Here is a 16138-nt window from a genome sequence, read left to right as displayed (position 1 = left end):
CAGATGAGGGATGAAAGGACGCGACGTCTACGTTACGTATTTGCAGTGCGGGTGTAACATTTCAGCACGGGGCTGTTAATAGAGTCAACACACTCTGCACAGGTTTAGTGGCAGAAAGATGTATATGAGGAATGTGAACGTGTCAAATATACACTCACCCTACTATGCTCGCATGAAGTTGTATTCATTGCTCATAAAATGTGATTTATAATGGAAGTGTGTTCTGTTCTGGGCTTTTCATGGCATCATCTCGTTGTGCTACAAACAAGATTTAGAGATTATAAGCAACGGAGATGAAGACTAATCGCTGGATTTGTGAGGGGAATGTCTGAAAATCCTCTGATTTGACACTGTGGTGGAGATGTGAATGTGGCTTCACCTTTTGGCAGTGGAGTCAAGGTAACCAAAGATGATTGAAATATTGTATTATTGAGATTTTGGTGTCTTAAGGTGAAAAATTACAGGGACAAGAATGGGAATTTGTAAATAATTTCAATGGAATGCAGCAAATTTGGCAAAATATTTTTCATATATTTTATTCCAGATGTGGTTTATTCTTCATAGCATTTTGTGTTTTTGTAAGTCATATTTTTACATTATGTTTTTGAAAATGTTGTTCTTGCTCCTGGCTGCGTTGCACAAACGTTATAGTGAACGAACATAGAGAATGGAAAGGGTGGCTCTCTCAGAGAAATTAGCAAAACCACCCAGGCCCTTGTAATACTTAAATCATATCAATTAAGCAAAGGGCCGTCGGGGGATTTGTAGTTAATCTCTCCCCAGAGAGAGAGGCTGTAAATTAGAGAATAAAGAAACGGGTAATGCACAAGAAAGATACTGTATCAAAATAAGAGACCTTTATAGTATTGTACATTTATAGAAACATTATTATGAAATACACTATAAAATATTTAAAAACATTTTGTTTCCATTCAATGGCTATTGTGCTGCTCCTTCTGGTGTGCATGCCATGGCCACTTGGGGGCAGTATAGTGCAGTTGCAGTAAGCTTACTTGTTCTTTACTGATGATAAAGAATACAGCGGAACTCCACATGCTCCACAGATTCATCCATTCATAGATTTTTTTTAAATTGTTTTTCCCTACCAGCAATGAAGGGGTTAAAAGTGGTATTTAAGGATTAAAAACAACACAAAACCTGAGATAATCCCCAACAGATCAGTCACACCTGCACATCAGGGAACTGATTTATGCCACTTTTAAATTGAATGTGAGGAGAAAGTTTTGCAAGAAGAAAATTATACATACATGCCCCCCCCCACCCCTCAAGTTGAGGAGAGATCATATATAAGAGGAACCCCTGTTTCTTTGGTGTGTGTATATGCAAAAATGGCTGAAGTGGGTAATGGAGCGGCGAGGTAAGAGGATTAAGATCAGTACTGGGTCAGGACTGATAGTGAGAAGAGAGGGGGACATGCTGGGACAAAAGGGATAAGTAACAGAGAAAGGAACGTGGGCGGCAAGAGAGAAAATTAGAGAGGGGAGATATGAAGATGGACAATGCACTTTCTTCGCTCATTTTTTTACTCTCGTTTTAAAAGTCCAAAAAAACTTGATGGTTGATCGTTGAGGATTGGCAACTCCAAGCAAATCCAAATGTCTTGACCATTTGTGTTTAGATTTAAATTTCTTAAAGGGTTGTAACGCAGCGACAAAGATGCTATTCATTAGCCTGTCTAAGGGGATTCCCATTATATATTAGCACTGATGTAGCTTGAAGCCTCTTTTTTTGAAAATACTTTTGAGTCAAAGCAGAAAATATTTTTAGAAGGCTGGCTCGTACCTTGAAAATAAGAAGTCATTGGATAATTAAAAAAAAAAAATCAGTAAAAGGTGTTTACAAAAGTTGCCAAACTTTTTGCCTTCTACCCAGAATCCCATGTGACCCATTTTGGAGCTTAGAATGAGCCTGAAGAGGCTGAGCAGAATCATCTGAACGCTTCTCTGACCCACACGTCTCTCTTTTAGCCAATTAGCCACCTTCACAGGCTCCGATTCAGCTCTTATTTGCCCGCCAAAGAGGCTCAGCCGCACGACCCTCGGCCGCACGGAGGCACGCCGCCTTCCCGGCGCTCCCATCCCAAGTCTTAATTCAGACACTTTGAAGTATTGTGGTCTGAGGTGAGGAGCCACTCAATCAATTACGAATAAAATAATCTCCTTATGATATTTCAAGGTTTCTCCAAGTGGGAGGGGGGGAGGGGAGATTATGAACGCCAAATCAGTCTCTCAACTGCGTCTAATGTGACAGGGAGAGAATCAGAGGAGAAGACGGCAGGAAATTAAATCAGGGAAAAAAAAAAGATTACGTTTAAGTGTGTCACCTCCACTGCTGGGAAATCGCAAACCTGATCCATAAGCAGGTGGCAGAGGAGCTAAGGAGCGAGGAGGGATTATTGCAAGATGTGTTGAAAAAGGACAAATAGTTGCTTAAAAAGCTCTTTGCGTCCCACTGACAGGAAGCACATTCACATACCGCAAAAAGGAGGCAAAAAATTGGACGTGGACAGTTCATTAGGTACGCCTTCACCTTCATCAATGATTCTGCTAATACTCTCACATTGTTGACATATTGAGATGTATAGAAATATTAAAAACAACTCTTTTGATGCAGCTTTTGTTTCTTTGGTTCATTGAACTTCTGTATACATTGGTAGTGTCAAGCTAATTTCTTAAATAACAACAACAATAAAAACTGCAGCTTCCTGCAATGTAGTCAACGCAAAGTGCTACGAATCCTCCATCCTCCATCTCTCCCCACCTCGACCGTTGCTTGGCCATCGTGCCCAGAGCTCTTCCGATTTTTTTTTTTTCATGCCCAAGTGTTGTTTGTGCTGCTGCAAGCTCAGCCATCAGCACTCATTGATCGCCGGCCTTCATCCTCTCCGTCCCCTCCCGTCTACCTGACGACCACCGCTAATTCCGCCCATCCGAGATTGAGAGGGTCGGAGCAGGAAAAAAAAAAAATCAATAATAGAGCCAAGTGGGGCGGGGTCAGGGGTCAACGAGGTTCTTGACAAGTGTGTCAGGGGAAAGAGGCGACGAGAGGGTTTGGCCGCCCGTGTGTGTGGCGAGTGTAAGGAGTGGTCAACAGAAACAGTGTGACCAAAGGCCTCGTGGGTGTATGTGCCAGACTTGTCACGGATCAAATTTATGACCATTGATCTTAGTGTGTGTGTGTGTGTGTGTGTGTGTGTGTGTGTGTGTGTGTGTGTGTGTGTGTGTGTGTGCATGGTGAGGAATGTGTGTATTGGCTTGGATCATGGTGGAATCTGACAGGGGTGAGGAGTCATCAAATAAAGCCCATTATGGCAAACAAGCCAGGGAAGCAAATGAACAAGTCCCTTGAGATTCCAAATTGGGCTCCATGTTCATACAGTTTACAGTAAACCGTTATACAAAAAACCCAAAAAAAATGGGGGACTGTTTTTTTTTTTTTTGGCTCAGTCCATAACCATGTCTAATATAAACTATTGCATGGGCAATATTGCCTTGTGGTGCAAATCAACATGTGTGCGGCTACCTACATAATTGCAGTAATTTATTTTTACGTGCCTTCTAAAAAAGATTGTATGTCAGTTGAGTTGTAGAGTTTTTAGATCATAATAATGCCAGAAAACATTTTGAAAGTAAATTTTGTGGTCTATTTTTTTCCCCCATTGAACAGGGGTGTGTAGACTTTTTATATCCACACACTGTATACAACAAGATGAGCAACAATGCTCATTTGTGCTTGTCAGCTATCTAGCAACAAGGTTTTACTTCTCACAACTTTGTCAATCTGTCTTCAAACATTCATGCCAGTTCAGCTCAATAATGTGCTCTCGGTGCTGTCGAGATGTGTTGAGTTGTTTTTTTTTTTTCTGTTTTGTACTAGCAAAATGTGTTTCTAAAATAAAAGTGTCAAATAAAAATAAAACACACACAAACACGCACACACTTAGTGCACAAAAGCAAACAAGCACACCGAGTCGGGAATGGAAGATGAAAACTCGAAAAAATCCATTTGCAATTTAAATGGAAATGTAATGAGCCAGCGTGGCAGAGAATTAGTCTGCTGATCAATTGATCAAGTCAAGGACTAATAGGTAAACAAACATATCTATTAGCCTCCTGCTCCGCCCCCTGCCCGCTGTCACAAAGTAGCGGAGGATCACCGAGGTGTGTGCGTGTGTGTGCGTGCGTGTGTGTGTTGCTCTCTCTCACACCAGGAGGCTCTTTTAACAAACACATACTCAAAGTGCTCACTGCAAGCCCATATACACAAATGTAAACACGCACACACGCAGTTGCATAGAGCCCAGTGTGAGCGCCCTGCCCAGCTTGTTACACAGACAGTTGGGCCCAGCAAGGTTCCTTTGAGAGGCAACAGACAGAGAAGAGGAGCAGCGGCAGTCAGGGGGCCTCCAATCATGACTACAAAAGTGGGCTGACATCGGACCCGCTGCCGGGACTCAGCCCAATCAGTCAGTGGGAAAAGCACACTTTCATTCACTTCCTGTTCCACTTGGGGCACTTCCTGTTTGAACTGCTGTTAATTTGTTCCACATGATTTTAATAGGAAAGTTGTACTTGACAGTATTGTACTTAACAGTAAAAAGAAACAATGAATAGAATGTGAATAAGCAATGCGTGCATCATAATTTCAATGATTCAATTTAAAAAAATGGACAAGGACATTACGTGGCTTCATTCATTTCAATACTTTGATATGATACTTTTATGACATGAGAGGAGGTTGACAGCTTCAGCATTTCTTTCTGAGGTGATTTCATGCCGGCTGCATGTTCAACGAACAGAGAAAACTGCCTCCATCTCCACTTTGGAGGCAGGATAGGATATTACCCTTAGCTTTTGAGGGCAAGGACATGTGCAAAGGCATTTGAGAAGCTATTGTATCTTAGTGTACACCATCAGAGACACGTCTTTTGATATTATATATTATATTATATTATATTATTATATTTGATATATTTTGGTGCAACGTCTCAAATGAATCATAATCTAATCTTTTCCTGTGTATATATATATATATATATATATATAAACTCGTAAAACGTCTGAGCAAATGAAGAGACATTAGCCAAAATACTTTATAAAAAACAAGAAAAGCTAAGTCTTACATAAGAACACAGTATAACAAGCAAATGGCCACCAATCTCCTTCCGCATGGACTCCCTGCCAGCCAGCACTGAGCTACTCTAACCCTAACTAACACTATATATATATATATATATATATATATATATATATATATATATATATATATATATATTTTATTTTTATTTTTTTTAACTACAATATGAAAATATTGGTACTTTGTTACTTCGCACTACCTCCCATCAAAGCGCATCAAACACCTCTGGAATGAAAGTGAACATTGTAAGTTAGTTTCCCAAATTGAGTGTCCATAAAAATGTCTGATTATCTCAATGCTGACCTGCATATGGACCCGACGGAATAAAAGCCTCCTGATGAGGAAACAGCAGGTTAATACAGGATCAAAAAAACAAAAAGAGCAAGCTTTTTAAAGAGGGCCATTTGTAAAACAAGGAGTTTGATCCCGATTATAGAGCAACAATGACACAATCCCTTATGTTCATTCCTGTAATGCGCTGTGAAGAAGAGGATTTATACTTTATTGTGAAGGAATGCATGGAGGCTGTCTCCTTCACTGTCTGCTTGCCTATTTAGGATCCCCCCTTCCCCTCCCCCTCCCTCCTGAGGCCAGGTGTAATCCCTGCATGGCGGAACCAGACGCCTTCAGCCAAGTGCTGATCAGCCTTATAATGGTTCAAGTATTTCCAGTGATACTACCGAGGGGGGGAAAAATTCTCTCAATCCAGTCGAAAGCTTTCTGTGATTCCACAGTTGGTGCTTTTGGGTCGACTGCTTCTTGGATTTCTCTCCTTCTTCCTTTTCTCCTGGTCCTCGGTGGGTTCTATTGGATTGTCTTAATTGCGTCTAATGACTTAATTGCCACAACTATTCACTTCATTAGCTCTTGTTAGCTCTATTAGGAATGAACAGAGCCAAGGAGGAGATGGTAATTGGCAGAGTTAACGATGGCAAATGTGTCAAATAAAAGGCTTTTTGACAGGTTTGATTGATTTTCAGGCTGGGATAGCTGATTGAGAATGACAAGAAGAAGCGAAGAGTCTGAGCAGTTTTTTTTTTTGTTCTCAGAGCTTCGGTTTAAACCTTGTAAGCTCTCAACTTTCAGAGAGTCATCTCCAGCTTATGTCCTGACCATCTGTAAAGTGCGGTGGGATTGTCACTAAAGTAAGACAGATGCTTGAGAGGAAGGGAAGGGATTCTCTCCACAGAGAAGCTTTACAACAGGATAGTTTCTTCAGCACCTCTTAAGATCGCCTTAATTGAGGGAAAAGAATGGAACCAGGATAAGAGTGGGAGCCCACACCTGGGTCAAACGGAATTAGGAAGATTAGCTCAAAAATGTAGTGATTATCTTTAAGTGAGTTCAACACTTATTTTAAACTGCAGAATCAAGAGGGAGAAAGATGGGTTGCACAATTTATTTTCAAATGGAGCGTTAGTCCTGTCCTTGCTGTAACTGGTTCGAGCTAAAAAAATATATTTTTGAATTTTATTCAAGCAGAAAAAAATATTTTTGAGACAAATTAATTGTGCCATTGTAATAATATCTTGTTAGCATACCCTTGAATATTTGTTCAAATTCAGCTACCAGCCGTTTGCTATTTTTAGTTATCTCAGAGTTATTCTGGTTAAAATGGGGAATTTGGCTCCTAATACCAATTAGAAACTTTACATGGCACAAAAATGATTTCTAGTTTATTCCCATGAATTCCCATTCATGCTTATGAAAATTTGACAACTTTGAAAGTTCTTGGAATTTTGCAACCTTCAACAGAGTCAAATTTCTACCATTGATCTTGATCTGAAAATTTTCGGAATGTCTTGAAACATGAAATCCATGGAAGTCTTATCCGGCATACCTTGGTCGCATTTTGCTCTCTCAGCAACCCGCCCGGTATGATCTCACCTTTCCCTTCCATGCTCCAAACTCTTGTTCTCTCACCCTTTCACTGCATCTTCAGGGTTTTTTTTTCCAGCACATAGGTGGATTAAGGCAGAGGGGCTTTTGTTTAGATAAAGCGAAGGATTAGGGAGAGATTTGCCCCCATAAAGTTGTGGGCTTGATGGGCCTTTTATCCCTGCATGTCCCTAAAACTGTGTTGCCTCTGGATTAGGACTACACAATAGGCCCCCTTGTGCAGAGGGATGTGGGCCAGGCAGGAAAAAAGAAGAGCGCAGGCAAGAAAAAGAAAGGCGACGGAGGAATTGAGACAAGGGAGAAGAAGAAGGGGGGGTTGCATGGGATGGATGGATGGATGGATGGATGGATGGATGGATGGATGGATGGATGGATGGATGGATGGATGGATGGATGGATCCATCGATGGATGGGGGGTGTAAAAATCTGCAACTATTAGAGGAAAGTGATAGGTTGAAAACTTTGAGATGAGGGATTTGTTCACAGAGATTCTGAGATCTTGTCACGATAAAGGAGCTATTAGCAGGATTCGTCTGACAATAACACCTCACGCCCTCTTTAAATCAATTTCCCTCGTAAGCGTTTAGAAAATAAATCAAGCATAAAAGAGTGGATAGTGAAAATGTGCTAAAAATGCATTCGAGAGGCGGCTCAAGGCAAATTGCTTTGTTATTAAAAAAAAAAGAAAGAAAAAGGTCGCCTGCAAGTAGTCGATTTTAAACTACACATCAAAATGATTAATTGCTGTGGGATGAACAGATGCTGAAATACCCTTGAATGGTGCCGCGGAGGCTGAATTTTGCAGGATTGCACACCTAATGTATTCATGAAGTTGCAGAAACATCATTAAGACTCATAATTAGCTATTAGGGAGCATCATTCACCATACAGCACTTCACAGCTTTTTTTTTAGTAAAGTTAAAAAGTAAAAAGTCAGGTGAAATTTTTGAAATCATCTCAGAGAGTTTGGGGGAAATTCTGAGGTTCAATTTATTTTTTTAAAAGAGTTTTTATCAACTTGGGGGAGGTCAGTGTTTAGCAATGTTGTGTTGAGCAGTGCACCACTACAGGCTAAAGGGGTAAGGGGAGCTGTTTTTGGGGACGTTTAAGCCCCTCAGACTCGCTGGACAGCTCTCGTCGCTTTATAAGGAGCTTTGGGTGGAGAGGCGCTCAGAAGAAAACGCTTTCTCGCTTTAATTGCTTTAGAGACGCTCCTTACAAAAAGACAGTGGCCAGATTTACCTCCCGTTTAAGTTCTTATTTCCATTGGTTCACAAGTTAATCCTCTTTCTCTCGCGCGGAGAGAGAGAGAGAGAGAGAGAGAGAGAGAGAGAGAGAGAGAGAGAGAGAGAGAGAGAGAGAGAGAGAGAGAGAGAGAGAGAGAGAGAGAAGAATTCATGCATGGGTGCTAAACTAAGGTGACAGATGCTAAAAATAATTGAAAAAAAGAAAATAAATTACATTATCTTATTCTAAATATCAACCAATATTTTCTGTTTTTACATGGGTAAATTTAATTTTTATTTTTGTCACTCAAATAATTCATATAGTCATGAAAAATATTTTTTTTTATTTCACGATTAAAGAAATCTGAAAACAGCAGCTTTTAAATATTAATGCCACGTTATTTTTAAATGATTGTCAATTGTCTAATAAACATGATGGTGAATAATTCAACTTGTATCACTGAATTGTTCGTCCAACCTGTTGAAATTAGTGTCCAACACTGTCACAGATCAAACTGCCCCAAACAAACCCTTTCCCACAGGATCTCCGTGCAACCAAATATGCAAGCTTATGCATTAAAAGGCTACTTTGCGCTGCCCTTAATTCCCTACCTAAACGGTTTTGCTCCGGGAGAAGATATCTTCTCTCTCGTGCTTTCTCCCCCCCTCCCAAAAAAAGGGAGAAAAAAAACCCTTCAAGAAGAGAAGGGCATTATTGCCGTAATCCTCTTACCCGCAGTCATTTTAAGACAGGGGTTTTGGGAGGCTGGGGTGGCGTCTTGTCTTCCCTATCCCATACCAAATCCTTACAGGCTGGGAGGAGAGTCTCGAGGCAGCACCCTGGCATATAGTCATTTTGACAAAGTCTCTCCTTCCACAAAAAAAAAAAAAAGCCCAAACGCAAACAAACCAAAGGTTTCTTCCCTCTTTATACAAAGTATTCAGCAGATCGCATCTAGGAATGGGACAATCGAAAAACATAAAAAATACTGAAATAATTGTTATTTTCACACACTAAATGAGAAAATGTATAAATATTATTATTACGCACCACTTTTGCTCATATGGCACGAAAACAACATCTGCTCAAAGTAGATCAATTTAGAAAGTAAAAATCCAAGGGCGACTTTTAATTGGCTGTTGTTTTGAATGACGTCGCAGACAGCCAATAGAGAGTCAGCATGAGTCGGCCCACACGCTCCTTCATAAAAGGCCCTTGTCAGTCTCCCCCGCCGACTCCGACAAGTCTTGGACGAGTCCCACCTACACGCGAACGCGCGCGCACTGTGGACTTGGAAACAAGACGCGCAAGAAGACTGCGCTACTTTTAACGGCGTTGGAGGAAAAAATACAAGATTTACCGTGTGTCAACTGACTGACATTATAAGGTAAAAAAAAATACTTTCACTCTTTTTTTTTTAAACAACTTAAAAAAATCAGCTCACGGTTGGCTGAACTTTGACACGACTTTTTTCTTCTGTCTTCCAATATTCGTTTACGTTACTGCATGTAACTTTAAGACCACCGTGTACTGCTTATATGTTTTTCTCAAGAAAAATATACACGCGCCTGTAAGTGGTATTACACAATACGGGGTACTGTCATTCCAAAATACACGGTAGGTCGAATGTCAAAAAGGTCACCAAAAAAGCCCCGTTAAATTCCAATTGATTCTTATTTATTACGGGATAAAAGATTTGGGACCACGTGTCATTACAAATAAACAGTTTCCGGTAGGACTCGTTTTATTTACACACGTGACCTAAGGTAGATTTTGTTTGAAAACGTCTCATTATAGCCCAATAGAACCGTATGATGGGTTCAGCCAGTCAATGAAGAAACGTAATGATGGCAATTTAAGTACAGTCGCTCTTATAAATTTACAAAACCCAGGGAGAATTTGCCACGTGATTAGGCAAAACAAGTATTTTCACTAGAGTTCAAATTAACACAAATAGACCATAAAAGAAAATGAGATGCTCCAGTCTTTTCATATTTTGCCAATAAACTACATGATAAATGTATTGACAATATTTTGACAGATTATGTAAACTTTCAAGCACAAAAATTCATTCCAATCTAATCCAATTCAACTTTTTTAAGGCGCACTTTTAAAGCAAAGGGTGGCATTAATATTACCTAAAATATGACTGTAGGCACGCATGTGAACAACAATAACCTAAACACCACAGCTAATTGTAATATATTAAAAGGAATTCATAATATTGATTATTTGATATTTTAAGATTTTGAAATTCCCAAGATTAAGGTTTTAATATCCCACAACAATTTTTTGGGTCTGATGTTTAATTTCCAAGTATTTTGGTCTAATAAATCTCAGAAATCCGTAGATATTTTGTTTTTCATATAGAAAACCATTTGGTCGGTGATACAAGAAAATAAACAATACAACCGGATTCTGACATTTTATTTTATTTATTTTTTTATCAATAATTACATTGTTGGAACACAAGAACACCAACAAACATCAAATTGTTTGTATTGAACTTTTGCCAATTTCCCTGAAAGATCTACAGACTTTTAGCAAACACAGTGTTTTTAAATGCTATCTTGACAATAAATTCAAAATGACATATAAAAGAAAAGCGGGTCTTGGCCCTGTATGTGACCGTCCCGAGCGCAGAGCAGATTGTCCAGCCCCTGAGGGTTGCTATCAAATACCATTTTTCCTCATTTACTAGCATCAAAAGACTTGCACTGTACATACCAATTTCCATAATGACGCTTTGCTAATCGAAGCATTGAGCAGCTCTACCAGCAGGAGGTCCCCAGTCGCCTGCCCGCAGCACTCTTGCAGCCTGCACGGCAAAATCGCGGCCCACCGTGATAAACCATTGTGTTCCATTTGCCGCAAATGTGTGCAAGAGAAACCAGTAATTCCTGTGATCCAGTTTGCGGTAGGACAATGCAGTCACCCCAAGTGCATTTAAACGTACACTCGGAATTCTCAACGTATAAAAAGGCCGTCCGCCGTGCATGCATGTGTCAGCGTTGATGATAAATGGAGGGCCTCGCAGTCGAAACCTATTTGCACTTCCATTAGACGGGGAGCCAAATGGGGATCAACATGCATATTTTTACCCGCGGAGAAGCCATACATCTCAGCCAAAACGTTGCCCGGGGGCGATGGGATAAGAGGCCGCCAGAGAGGAGAAGGGGGAGGGATGGAAAGGAGGGTGGGGGGTCTGGGAGTCGGGGGGCATTCAAGTCAAATACTTGAGGGAGGAAAGTAAATGTTTAGCGAAGCACCTTCTGTCCCGGCGAATTAAACGATTCCCCACTGCCCTCATCACATCCATCAGTTGCTGCAGCCTCCAGACAGCCGCTGAATGGACTTGCACACGTAAGTTCCACACCAATAATAATAATAATAGTAATAATAATAATAATAATAATAATAGTGCTCAGATTACTCCTCAAAATGATGCACAACTAAATACATGAGTAATAAAGCCTTATTTAGATCACGATTATATTATAATCATGTGAAATATGAATTCATGACGATACCAAAACAATAAAACAAAAATAATTATTCTAACAAATCAATATTACAAAAACAGCAGTAAAGATATTTTTTCTGCATATGCACTTACTAGCTACAACTTAAGATAAACCTGCACAGAAGATATAATAATAATAAAATAAGATAATATACGTAGACCTAACCATAAAATTAGAACTACGATGCAATGTATAGATAATAAAAAATAATAACACTAGTGTCAAAGGAAGGATTGTCATCTCTTTGTTTTACCTTTGTATTGTTTTTAAGTCTTGTAGCCTACTTGATCTCATTTGCGAGTTGCCAGCAATAAGTGGACAGAACTACAACTGAAAAGCACACCCTCTCCTTTTTTTCATACGTTAACATGATCAAGGCAGAAACGTCATTGTTACACAATAAAAAATAACCTATGACACTTTTATTAACCAATGTCATTGAAGTATTGGACCTTGGAGAGAGACCCCTCCTGCTTCCTCCATATTAATACATATCTAATACTATAATACCAATACATATCTAATCGTGTCCTCGAGCGGTCCATCAAGCATGCATGTTGTAGACTGGTTAATGCCAACTACATAATGTAATTTTTGGTGATAAGTATGCCAGACATAATGCAACCATATGATAATTTGGGGATAACCTTAAAAGCACCAATTTAAAAAATAATCTTCACATTCTCTCGCTATTTAGTTTTTTTCCCTACTGATGGTTAATCAACATTTTCTTGAGCTGTCAAAGCAAACATTTTCCGTGGGGATTTGGCTTCTGAGGGATCACTGAATGCATTCATGAATAAAGCATCCGTTCTGGTTCATTATGGAAACGAGCGGTAATTGCCCCCAATTAAAATCCTTTTGTATAATTAATGGAATGAGTAGGGCGATAATTGGATGTTAATGGATAACACTTTTGTCGGGGGCACACATTAACACCGGAGTAGCAAGTAGTGCGTCAAAAAAAAAAAAAAAAGGCTTCATCCTCTCTGGTTTTCTGCGTTTTCCACACAGCATGCAGCACTACGGCGTGAACGGCTATTCGCTGCACGCCATGAACTCCCTAAGCGCCATGTACAACCTCCACCAGCAGGCGGCGCAACAGGCGCAGCACGCGCCCGACTACAGGCCGTCCGTGCACGCGCTCACTTTGGCGGAGAGACTTGCTGGTAATTGAGTGCACACACTCACTCACTCTTCTACAAAGCCCTCACGCAGACAGACAGTAAGCGGGTCGCCAGACTGTGAAATAAAACTTGCCGTGTCGTGTCTTCCAACGGCTGCGCATTTCAAGACATCATCCTCGAAGCTCGTTACGGCTCTCAGCACCGCAAACAGCGCCGGAGCCGCACGGCCTTCACCGCTCAACAACTGGAGGCCCTGGAGAAGACCTTCCAGAAGACGCACTACCCCGACGTGGTGATGCGAGAGCGGCTGGCCATGTGCACCAACTTGCCCGAGGCCCGTGTGCAGGTGGGTACATGGGTGATATTTTAAAAAATGCATACAAATGCAGTGGAACGTATGATAAAATATGTGCGACAGTACGTGTACAATGACAAAAGGTTTATGAAATGATTTAAAATATAAAACAGTATCTTAGGTTGTAACTGATTTAAAATGTATTTTTATATTAATGGCCCAACTTAAAACATTATTGTTTTGAAATTTTGAGTTCAACTCAACCGATTATTATTATTGATTTAAATTGGTTTTGAACCTGGTGCGGTGAATTTGTTTGAAATTGTAATTAGATAACAAAAAGCTCTTAAAAACTGGGTTTGCACACCTCTGCAATAAAACAGATTGCACTCGACCTAAATCCATTGCCTGCTTTATCACCTGCCCAGGTTTGGTTCAAGAACCGCAGGGCCAAGTTCCGTAAGAAGCAACGCAGCCTCCAGAAGGAGCAGCTGCAGAAACAGAAGGAGACAAGCGGGGATGGAGCAGCTGAAAAGGAGGATGCTCCTGCACCTTCCACGACTGTCCTTCCTGACCCCCACTTACCTCCGTCCACCTCAGCTTCTCTGGAGACAGACAGTCCGGCGGTGCGTCCGGTCCCACCGGACATGGAACTGAACGTGACGTCGGCCGAGCAGTCTGGTAGCGAGTCTGCGACGGAGGACAACGCAACAGATAAGGAGGATGAGAGTAAATGTCAGCACAGCGAGAGAGCCGTGACACCAGGGGACGTTTCTTCGCCCTGCAGAAGACTCAGCCCGAAAGCAGGTGAGAAGATGAAAGGCTTTTTTTTTTTTTTGTCCCTATAAGTCTTTTTTTAGTCTGATTTCTAAAAATTTCTTCACTGTGTACAGACTCACCTCTCGTCTCTCCGTCCGTGACTCCTTCGTCATCCAGCAGCGGCCTGGCCGGCGGAGGCGGTCCCCTCTCCCAAAACCACTCGTACTCCTCCTCCCCCCTGAGCCTGTTTCGCCTGCAGGAGCAATTCCGCCAGCACATGGCCGCCACCAACAACCTGGTGCACTACCCTGCTTTTGACTTGGCCGCCCCCTCTTCACTCCCCTACCTGGGGATGAACGTCAACATGCCCCCGGCGCCGCTGGGCACTCTGCCCTGCCAGTCTTACTACCAGTCGCTGTCTCATCATGCCCAGCAGGTTTGGGGCAGCCCGCTGCTGCAGGCGTCGGCGGCCGCAAGTGGACTGAGCAACCACAATAGCAAGACCACCAGTATCGAGAACCTGCGGCTGAGGGCCAAACAGCACGCTGCCTCCTTGGGACTAGACGCCTTGTCCAACTGAGAGTTCCAGCTTCTATCTGTGTCCAAAGTTTTCAAGCGAGGACGATGTGCGTACAAAGCTTAGTGACAAGGCATTTGCTGCTGGTTTAAACTCAAGAGAAATCCTTGACAACCTTGAGAAAAGATTTTAAAAAGTAAACACACAAAGTGAATGTTTCTACTCAAGGACGCTCATGTTTGAAGCGTGAAACAAGTTCAATAATAACTGGTGATGTTTACAAGAATAATGTGAATATAAGAGGCACTTTTTAAGGGGTGGAGCACAGTGACCGCAAGGTAAAACGTTACACGGCATCTTTTGTTTGAAATCGTTACTGCGATATGAGGTTTACATACAGGTTCATTCGTAAAAATATGAAATGGCGATCACAATATATTTACGGTATTTGTGGCCATGAAATATGTGCACACAAAATAGTCATTTGTGGTTGTGAAATAGGTGTACAATTTTGTGGCCATGATATACGTACAACAAACACACCAAATATTAATTTGTGGCCACAAAGTAGTTGCGGCAAATCTTGTCAAGAAATTATTGAGCAATTTGGTTTTTTTTTTTAGTCCGGTGGATTGATGAGCTCCAACGAATCCATCCAATACAAATGAGGATTTTGGACTCACTAAAATTACTTGTAATCCCTCCACCTCTTTGTGCCATGACTTGTGCTCCATAAATATATTGTGAAACGCTGAATAATAATTAAAAAATAAACTTCTGCTGAACCTTTGGAATATACACATGTTCGACATTGCAGCGAAAGCAAGGCACATTGTCCTCAGCAGTATTATTGACTCATTTACCAGTTAATAGTCGGCGATGCAGCGCTTTGTACATAATGCCAACATGATTTCAGTGACTAAATTCTCAAAGCATTTTAATTACATTTAGCCCGAGGGGGAGGAGGGCCAGGGCAAATGTAATAATTAGCATGCATTCCATTTAAGAAAGGTTATTACACTTAAACTGTCAAATGATAAAGCCACATTAGACATCACTTGACAAAGAATTGATCCATCTTCCGAAAATAGGATATAATTAGTAAGAGTCTCTTGGGGAAACTTGCTGCTTTTCAATGAAAGTCCCACTGACTGTTAGCACTTCTGGCATCGGCTGATAATGGTAATCGAAAACACACACACTCACACTATTTTAATATGTGAAATATAAAATATATCTTAATAATTGTAAAGTATTGTACTATGTTGTATAACTGATATTGGAAGTCCTTTAAGTCATTTTAGCTGTAAGATTGTATTTGCTGATGCCATCCCTCCCCGACGGATCCTCTGTCTTTGTCCACAACTTGGTCCAGTGGTGTGTGATAGATAGATAGATAGATTATAATGTAAGATTTTGAGGACAGATGTTTCCTTTCCTCTTCCCAAACAGTGTAGACTTAGTGTTGTTGAAAAATATCTACAAATAAAAAAACAGCTTGAAGATGTTTACATTGGAAACTTTTTCTGCTGGGTGCATTTGTTTCATTGTGAACAGCATTTTGGATTTTATTTATTTTATTTATATCCAATTTTCAAAAACATTAAGATTTTATTTAATTTAAAGACGCTGT

The 16138-nt window shown here is 40.7% G+C and overlaps 1 protein-coding gene across 1 annotated transcript; it reads left to right on the top strand.

Moving 5' to 3' along the window:
- Nucleotides 1-9530: 9530 nt before the first annotated feature.
- dmbx1a (diencephalon/mesencephalon homeobox 1a) lies at nucleotides 9531-15953 on the top strand. Its single transcript, XM_085930126.1, has 5 exons — nucleotides 9531-9670; nucleotides 12822-12976; nucleotides 13102-13280; nucleotides 13658-14036; nucleotides 14123-15953. Exons 2-5 carry the CDS (start codon nucleotides 12823-12825, stop codon nucleotides 14566-14568), a joined length of 1158 nt encoding a protein of 385 aa, XP_085786252.1. The 5' UTR covers nucleotides 9531-9670; nucleotide 12822; the 3' UTR covers nucleotides 14569-15953.
- The last annotated feature ends 185 nt before the right edge of the window (nucleotides 15954-16138 follow it).

The sequence above is a fragment of the Syngnathus leptorhynchus genome, chromosome 14, assembly GCF_054491065.1.
Source record: "Syngnathus leptorhynchus isolate UIUO chromosome 14, UIUO_Slep, whole genome shotgun sequence".
Taxonomy (NCBI): Eukaryota; Metazoa; Chordata; class Actinopteri; order Syngnathiformes; family Syngnathidae; genus Syngnathus; species Syngnathus leptorhynchus.
The sequence above is the reverse complement of the archived record's forward strand: the minus strand, read 5'-3'. Positions and strand labels throughout refer to the sequence as shown.

Bases quoted from the DNA above. Each gene is read 5' to 3' on its own strand.
- dmbx1a (XM_085930126.1), top strand. From the start codon at position 12,823: ATGCAGCACTACGGCGTGAACGGCTATTCGCTGCACGCCATGAACTCC. The intron at 12,977-13,101 runs GTAATTGAGTGC...GCGCATTTCAAG, and splicing joins TTTGGCGGAGAGACTTGCTG to ACATCATCCTCGAAGCTCGT. The intron at 13,281-13,657 runs GTGGGTACATGG...TCACCTGCCCAG, and splicing joins TGCCCGAGGCCCGTGTGCAG to GTTTGGTTCAAGAACCGCAG.